Source organism: Triticum aestivum, chromosome 2D (genome assembly GCF_018294505.1).
Source record: "Triticum aestivum cultivar Chinese Spring chromosome 2D, IWGSC CS RefSeq v2.1, whole genome shotgun sequence".
Taxonomy (NCBI): domain Eukaryota; kingdom Viridiplantae; phylum Streptophyta; class Magnoliopsida; order Poales; family Poaceae; genus Triticum; species Triticum aestivum.
Window position 1 is genome coordinate 357239462 of NC_057799.1, and position 8517 is coordinate 357247978.

Sequence of the window (8517 nt, forward strand, 5' to 3'; positions counted from 1 at the left end):
TGTGGCAGAGAATGGCCTTACTGGGCCAGTCTTCCATTACAGCGAGGTTACAGTCCCCGTGTAGGCTGTACCTCAGGTGTGTCCCGATACTGGTCTGGGCCATCTTTATCAGTCCATCGAAAGAAACAAACATAGTTTCTCATTTCTCGATCCTAAGAAAAAATTCTCATTTCTCAAAAAAAAAAACATAGTTTCTAAAAAAAAGATTGTTGGCACTCCAGAGTTGCTAAATGACTTCTTAAAAAAAACTAAATAACACGGAACGAAAAGCCGCAGAGAAAAAAGAAATGAAAGTTTTAACGGCTCATCGGCCTTCCACGAAAATAGGAGTACTCCGGCTGCAGACGCAAACCCAAACCAAGCGAAAAATATCCACTGAATCTCTCTCGCTGCTCGCGGCCGCGGCGACCGGACTAAGGAAGGAATCGAAGGCGACGATGGCGTGCCGAGCCCTCGCGCTCCGCTCCTTGCTGCTCCCCGACCCCCTCCACCACCTGAGTCTCCGCGCCGCCGCGTCGGCCCCGGCGGCGCCGTTTCCTTGTCGCCGCCGCCGCCGCAACCTCCGCTGCTGCTCCAGCTCCAGTGGGGGCGGGCCCGGGGAGCAGGGACAGCCGCCGCAGGAGGCCGTGCTCGAGGCCATCTCAAGTGAGAGCTCCCCCCATGACTCCCTTCTCATCTCGTTCCTCTATCTTTTGCTTAGTTAATGGCTTGCTGGCTCGTGGTTGTCGTCGTTTCGGTGCTCACGGGTTCAAGATCGGAGTTGGAATGCCGGGGATTTTTTTTATGTGATTGTTATATTCCCGGGGATGATGGAGGTAGAAGACGATTGGGTGTTGTTCTTTGATGGAATTGGATGGATTCATTTATTTATTTTGAGACAAAATTGGATGGATTCATGTTAGTGACTTGGTTTGATATGCTAACAGTTCTCTGCCCTAGTTTTTCTAGTGATTTACTTAATATTTACTTGCGACGAGAGAATACTAGCATCCTTTCTAGAACATCTCTATTTATCATTTTATTTTATTTTTGAGAACACAGTATAGACGCAGACGCTCATTTATACATGCATACACTCATCCATATGAACACACACGCATCCTACCCTTATGAGCACTTCCGAGAGACTGAGTCGGCATATCATCTTGATATTTTTCCACAAACAAGGATGTGTCAATACTCAATACCATAAGTATATATGCATTTCAGTTTATAAAATATATATAATGTATGACTAAACGAAACCTATGCCTGGACAGTGGACAAAAGAATCAGAGATTAACTTCACGCTCACCACAGAACAGATCAGCAGGAGGCACCAGTGTTGGCGTACTCTTGATTCCAGGAGAGGCGGCAGTGGCATGACACCGTCATATTCATCGGCGTCCTGGTTGAAGGGGGCATGGTATGAGGGAGACCGCTGCCATTGCTTTGGCTTGAGTGCGGAGGTAGCGGCAGTAGCAGGTGGAACAATCGCTTAGTATTGGGAGGGACGGAGGGAGGAGTCGGTGGCAGGAGGAGGGAGAAGGAGGCTGCATGCCATGCTTGAGTGTGGAGGAGAAGACATCTGGTGGAGTCAAGCAAAGAGAAGAGCAGGACATATTATGTGTTATATGGGATTAGGTTGTTTGTGTGTTTCGATTTGCGTGATTCTGGGCCTGGAAGGTTCAAGGGTGTATCAGCGGGGCATCCTTAACAGTATCAGCAGGGTATTATGAAATTCTTACTTAGTTTGGAAATTTCAATCCACTGATACAGTACTGGGGCCGTATCAGGCACATATTGCAATACAGTGCAATGGTTTGTTATTTGTCATCCATGTGGTGCCTCATGATTGTTACGAAAATGACTTAATTGAACACAAAAAAGGAGGATAACTTCATTAGTGGAATCGTGGCACTAGGAAAACTGCATGACAGTCTACAGAATAATAAGATATAGATGTTTACTGTCATTCCCAAATTATACAAGGGCATGGCTAGCACCAAAATCAAATTGATGAGTTCAAATGACAATGTCTTCTATTGATTAAGTCTATGAATGGTCACATTTTCAGTTTACATAATAGGCCACTGTATGTGGCTACATTGCATACTAGGATCACCGAGATAAATCTTTTCCCTTGCTGTTTGCTTCTCAAGGGTAATTTGCAGTGAGCCCACAGTTTTTTTCTTGATTATGAGTTAGTAACGTTTATACCTTGTTTTAATTCATACAAAACTTTCCCTTTTAAGCAGAGGTGGCAAAGTCTAAAGGAAGGGTTGCACTCACAACAAATATGGTCATAGGTGGTACTGTTACAGATGATTCAAGTGATGAATGGCTTGTTCTGGATCAGAAGGTATTATCTTAATATCCAACATCACCTATTTAGTGTTATCATTCAGTGGAGGATGACTTACAATAGCTTGACATGGGACAACTGGCCCCTGGAAATTTCTGTGCAATTCTTTTCTGCCGATATTTTGTCGAGACAATGTCCCATAAGTCAAATTTTGTTTTACTTTGATGTCAATGTTGGATTTCTAGGTTTTGCTCTTGGTATCATGAAATTGTATATTTGGGCAAGCCAGATTGACTTGTTACTGTATTAGAGTCAACATAGCCATGCTAGTCATGCATTTTCTACATGAGCAGCTCATAATAATGAGTGCTCCATCACGAGACCGGAAAAGGTTCCTTCTCCGAGCTGTTGGAGGAAGAAAGAAAGTTGAAGAGCGTCTTCCCCTTTGTCCTTTTTTCAGTGTTTTATTATAAGAGCTTTTTTTAATGGAAGAAGAGCGAAACCATAGGTCCTTTTCGTCTCAACAGAGAAAGAATCATCTTTCGGCTCATGACATAAGGTATTGGCTTAAGTCTCACAGCGAAGGCAACCTTTAGCCGGTCGAAAGCCTTATTACCCGTAATAACTGGACAGAACTGAAGGCAGCCTTGAGACTATACTTTATAGGGAAAGGGGGGAAATGGAGAATATCTTTAAAAACCCTAGACTGAGTTTCACTAGGGTCCATGGTCTTATCAAACTCCAATCGGACCTATTCTGAAAAAGTCGATTCTAATTATGTAGAGACACACAAGTGCATTGCTTTGGTTTATCGGTTTTTGAACTAGATTATTGAAGGGAGCAATGTAAGACTCGAAACCTTGGATCTTACTTCAGGCATCACTTAGTACTCTACCGCTTTACTTGACAGGTGAATACATATCCCACAGACAGAGGGTTTACAGCAATTGGTACTGGAGGCGAAGATTTTGTCCATTCTATGGTTGATGCTGTTGAATCAGTTCTTCAAGAATCGATTCCAAAGGTTGGTGTATTAAACTGGGTTCACATGTTCTCTTATGTTGGAATAATATGTATTACTAGCATACTTTAGGGGCTGTCTAATTTCACTGCTTAGATTATATCAATGCTTAACTTCGTCGAACATTTCGTTTTGCTATATTTTCCTTAATATTTTTGTGACTCTTAATATAGATCTCGACTTGGTTTGTACAGGGCCAAGTAAGTCAGAAAATATCTTCTAGGGGGAAATATGTTTCTGTAAAAATCGGGCCAATACGTGTGGCTTCAAGTGAGCAGGTAACACCATGTTTTCCTATGATCAAACATATTCTAGTCTGCAACCTAGATGTTGATGTGCAGATACTTTACTCAATGAGACTTTGATTGTTGTTCAGGTCCAGGCTGTATACCGCGCCATGAGAAGAGATAACAGGATGAAATACTTCTTATGAACTGCAATTACTCATTCCTGTTTAGTTCCTTCCATCTTGTAACACCGGCGTCCTGTTATACGTTTTGCTGTACTTGTAAGTACTGTCTCAAATGGAAATATTGTGTTGGTTTTCCAGTTCGTTGGCTCCATGCGACACAAAGATCCCCCCTGCGGGCTGGAGCTTTTGTGAACTCATGAGAGGAAGAACATTTTGTGTTACTTTGGCCCAAATAGAAATTGCTCCATTTGTCAGACAGGCACTACAATGTAACAGCACGGTTTTCATAACACTATAGCGAACATGTTTACATACTACATATGTTTAAAGATGCTTGTATTTAATGCTCCAAAATTCCCGACGCGAATCTCGAGTCCTGCTGCCAAAGAAATCTGTCATGCCGACAATTCGTACTATTTTACTTCAACTTACTACAAACACTGGCGAGAAACATTTCTCAACTACCTCAAAGTTGGTTTATTTTATTGAAAGTGACACCAGGAATCCAGGTTTGCTGACACCAAAAGCAGCATCGTTTACAAACATTTCGTCACACCGCCTCATTTACAACTTGCTGAAATCATCTGCCTCAAGATAAACGCGATTGCTCTGCCTCATTGCCCGGAGGCACAAATCTCAAATTCTCGAAAGCAAATGGATACTGATCGCTCGGTGGACACCTGGATCCCATTTCCATATAGCTCCTGAGAATTGAACAGGGTCGCTCCTTTCTACGGGTTACCTGTAAAATGCCGACAAAAAATAGTCATTGAAAATCACGGATAATGTATTTACATGTCCATGCACTGCTAACCACTTTTTTATTTTTTGGTGAATTCACCACTCGGGGGTTAACATGTCTATATTGAAGAGGGTGATGGAATAAACCATCAGGGCTTGCCAAGTCATGTCTACATTGAACAGAGTAGTGGTAGAAATCATCATGGCTCACCACTTGGCATTGATGGCTCGGCTTGCGGGACAGTGTACTGTTTATCTTCCTGGTAATGGCGGTTGAACCCTAGAGTATCCTTGATCTCCTGAAAAGATGGCAGGCTGGCAGGTGGGGGTACGCCACCACCTTTTATGGCGAGTAGAGCATCCTGCATATCAAATATTCATGTGCTCCGAATAAAAAAGTAGCACTTCACACTCCAAATTGAACAGCTACCTATGGCAGTTACTGGCATTCACATGGTTGTAGAATATCTACATGCATTGAAAGATGCTATGGTCGTCCCTGATTTCCCCTTTGCGGTGCAGTATATGATCTGCATGCAGCTTCTCAATAAACAAGTCCTTGCACTTATGTTCTATGCAAAATTTCAAGGAACACGGTATACAACATGATAGATCTCTTAAGTTACTGGATAGAACTGGAATAGTTGTAAAAACATTGAAAAAAATTCAAGGCAATATTAGAGGACGTTACCATCATGGCATCATGTATTTAAATTCGTCTGAAACTGAAAAGAGAACGCTGTATATAAATCATGGAACATGCTTCGTATGTAAAGAACAAACCTCCATTGCACGCATTGCCACCCCAATTAGGGACAACGGATAGACTACAAGGCTAAAACCAATCTCCTTGAGTTCAGCAGGGGTCAATATGGGAGTTTTACCACCACCTTCTAACATGTTTGCCTGCAGAACAAAGCACAGGGTATGATATCTGATGTCCTCATCTAAGTACTAGAGAGGAAAAAATACGAATTCACAGGCGAATTGAAAACAGAACGTTCAGAAGCAGACATCATTCGTACAGAAATATTAGCAAGAGAAGTAATCACAAGCATAAATGTAGCTAGAGCCACAGATGACACATCCCTCCTATCTCCTCTAGTTTGTAAACATTTGCATACTTGGTAAATATAGAAAAACACTAAAACAAATCATTTCTTGTTTGTGTATCCTAATCAAATTCATTGGCATACCAGAATGGATTGAAAGGTTAGCACCAAGCATATAAATAAGAACTTTGCTTTGGTACACCGCCCTAGAAAAGTTTACGGATTTTGATGCAGATTGAAGGTGGAGATTATATAAATCAAAATGTTATCCTAGGTAATCTCAATGGATATGAGTACAATCATAACTCTTGAATGACTAACTCGAGTATGACAAAAAAACACAGGTGGGCCATCTTACCATCTTTGGTACTCCAGGTGCAACCGCACAGAATGCCTTCATCTCTTCTATTGAAGCAAGGGCATCAATAAATAGAACATCTGCTCCAGCATCAGCAAAAGCCTGAACTCTCCATAATGCTTCATCAAGAGAAACAGCTTGCCGGGAATCTGTTCTCGCCACAATAACAATGTCAGAGGCACTCTCCTTCCTGGCATCTATAGCAGCTTTTATGTGCATGACCGCTTCCTCCCTCGAGATGACTTTCCTTCCTTCAGTGTGTCCACACGCTTTTGGTGCCACCTTCAATAAGTTATGTATCGTATCAATTAATGAAAATTTTAGAAGGCAGAAAATCAATTACACAAGTCTTCTGTTCATCTTCTTTGATAAAGAAACTAAGGAAACTTTGAAATGAAATGAAATCAAACACACAAAGATATAAAGAGAAGTATTCATCACTGGATCAAATGATTCATTTGGAATTCTAATGGCTGCAAATATCTTACAAAAGGAAATCAGCGCTACTCCAAAACATTACTTTCTTACCCTTCCGCCCTTCATTATGATATACAGTCTGAAGAGTGAAAACTATCTTAGCTTGCACTATCCAAATATGCCACAAAAAAAAACTTGCATTGTAAGAATCATGTCCAGTGAATGAGATTAAAGTTGTCAGTTCAATTTTTTTAAGGATGGATCCTACAAGTACATTCCCATAATTGAGCACCATGGAGTGGGAGTCTGAATCCTAATCACTCACTACCATCAGCCAGAAGAACACCTCACGTTCATATGATGTAAAACAAACAATTATTTATATTTAGTTTTGTACACTCTAAAGACACACACTGAATACCACATTAAAAAAAACAAGGAACTGATAAATTGCTGCAGTTCTGGGGAACAACGTTTTTTAATGCCTTATGCCTAGCAACTTTTAGTAGAAAGAAATAAGATCAAAATTATTTCAGTTTTAAATTAAGGAGTTACAGCCTATTATGAGAGTCTCATAAGATTACTCACCAAAACATTCAAAATAATCACCGAATCTATCTGAAAAATAAGAGCAGTGACCTTGACAAGTGGAGGAGGAAATGTATGGAAATCTATGAGTACCTGATCTTCAAGCATGATTCCAGCCAACCCAGCATTGATATATCCTTTTACAGTTCTCTTGATGTTCATAGAATTTCCGTAACCATTGTCTCCATCACCAATCACGGGAACCGAAACTGCTTCGGTGATTAGACGCCCTTGATCAACCATTTCTCCATAGGAGATTAATCCAACATCTGGCAATCCAAGTCGTGCAGCAGAAACACAGAAACCTGAATGGAGAACATATATTAAGACTCCAATGCATGAAAAACCTTCAGCAAACACCAAAAGTTACTTTCACAGAACCCTGGAAAAGTTCAGTATGTAAAAAGACATTAAAATCTCTTAATTTCCATAGTGGTTTATTTCATCTAACAAATCAGCATAACAGATATTAATAACTACCTTTAAGGACACAAAGTTCTAGTTAAACACCAAAACAAGCAGCATTTACCGAGAACATATACTCGGAAAAACATTTGCATTTTAGCTTTCTGAGCTAGAGTTGTTCTTTCATAGATACTCTTCAAGTCGGCTATGCGTCCAATTTTAATTATTTGCACAGCTATATACAATATTTGTCATGTGTCATGACAATAAATTGCCAGCTTAACTATTGCTAGCAAAATGCAAGTTACGTCCAGATAAACTTGAGCTAACATCTTTCTTGTGCTAGTAATCAAGGGTGATATATGGACTATCCCTCCTTCCAGTGAGCAAAACATTTCAACAATGGATAGGGTAATTCTCATCTTCCCAAGAGGATATGTCAAACCGTGAGTTGACTGGAACACTTGGAATGCACGGTTGGTTAGATCTACTACTACCGGGGTGACGAAGGACCTTTTATTCTCCAGCCGATCGTTCCAACGAAAACTTAAACCCCACAAGGGGTTTTACTGCAACGACCGCGGACGAACACAGCCGGAGGAACAAAGAACATGCGAGAAGCGTGAGAGGGGGCAGAGCGACCACGCACCGCCCATGAAGCAGATCGGGAACCCCGCGCGCTCGACGAGGCGGGCGCCGAGCGCGTCGAAGCAGCAGGGCGCCTGGTGGGCGCCTGGCGTCGCCAGGATCCGGCGGAGCGCCGCGGCAGGTGACTCCCCTGGGCGGATGCCCCGGGCGCCTTCCTCGGGGGCGAAGTAAGGGGCGCGGGCTGCCATCGCTGCGCCTGCGCGGCGGCGGAGGATGCCGCGAGTGGGACCGGGTCGACGAGGCGGAGGAGGAAGCGCGAGAGGGGAGTGAAGCGGAATGGACTGGAGCGCCGAGAGGTTGAAGGTGTGTGTGTGTGTGTCAACAAGTGGCGCATCCATGGATCCTGTGATTTTTCCTTTTTATAATAATCCGTGACTTTTTTTAATGAAAGGATAGAACCAATCCGAGTAGGCCTCGATTTCACACGACTTTCAATTGACAAATCCATCAACCGATCAGGATTATAAGAGCACAACATATAATTAAAGACATAAAAGAAAAACGAGGATGCAACCCCAAGGCAGCAGATATAAGACGTCGAGGAGGCTAAAATCTACGACCAAAGAAGAAAAAAATACAACTTGGGGACCT

General features: G+C 42.2%; 2 protein-coding genes across 2 annotated transcripts; one reads left to right on the forward strand and one right to left on the reverse strand.

Annotated features, from left to right (window-relative positions):
• The first annotated feature begins 299 nt into the window (after window positions 1-299).
• Window positions 300-4036, forward strand: LOC123053139 (uncharacterized). The gene is made up of 5 exons (XM_044476543.1): window positions 300-645; window positions 2238-2341; window positions 3195-3308; window positions 3500-3583; window positions 3682-4036. The coding sequence occupies exons 1-5, from the start codon at window positions 438-440 to the stop codon at window positions 3736-3738; spliced, it is 567 nt and encodes a 188-aa protein (XP_044332478.1). The 5' UTR covers window positions 300-437; the 3' UTR covers window positions 3739-4036.
• A 143-nt stretch (window positions 4037-4179) lies between these two features.
• Window positions 4180-8251, reverse strand: LOC123053138 (2,3-dimethylmalate lyase). Its single transcript, XM_044476542.1, has 6 exons — window positions 7928-8251; window positions 6967-7178; window positions 5869-6150; window positions 5242-5364; window positions 4670-4820; window positions 4180-4459 (listed from the first exon to the last, which is right to left on the reverse strand). The coding sequence occupies exons 1-6, from the start codon at window positions 8112-8114 to the stop codon at window positions 4449-4451; spliced, it is 966 nt and encodes a 321-aa protein (XP_044332477.1). The 5' UTR covers window positions 8115-8251; the 3' UTR covers window positions 4180-4448.
• Window positions 8252-8517: the final 266 nt, after the last annotated feature.

What these genes read in the sequence shown, in the direction of transcription:
- LOC123053139 (XM_044476543.1), top strand. Translation starts at nt 438, where the DNA reads ATGGCGTGCCGAGCCCTCGCGCTCCGCTCCTTGCTGCTCCCCGACCCC. An exon ending in CGTGCTCGAGGCCATCTCAA is followed by an intron (nt 646 to 2,237) that starts GTGAGAGCTCCC and finishes CCTTTTAAGCAG; the next exon opens with AGGTGGCAAAGTCTAAAGGA. An exon ending in GGCTTGTTCTGGATCAGAAG is followed by an intron (nt 2,342 to 3,194) that starts GTATTATCTTAA and finishes TTTACTTGACAG; the next exon opens with GTGAATACATATCCCACAGA.
- LOC123053138 (XM_044476542.1), bottom strand. Translation starts at nt 8,114, where the DNA reads ATGGCAGCCCGCGCCCCTTACTTCGCCCCCGAGGAAGGCGCCCGGGGC. An exon ending in CACCTGGAGTACCAAAGATG is followed by an intron (nt 5,365 to 5,868) that starts GTAAGATGGCCC and finishes TTTGTTCTGCAG; the next exon opens with GCAAACATGTTAGAAGGTGG. An exon ending in TGGCAATGCGTGCAATGGAG is followed by an intron (nt 4,821 to 5,241) that starts GTTTGTTCTTTA and finishes TTTGATATGCAG; the next exon opens with GATGCTCTACTCGCCATAAA.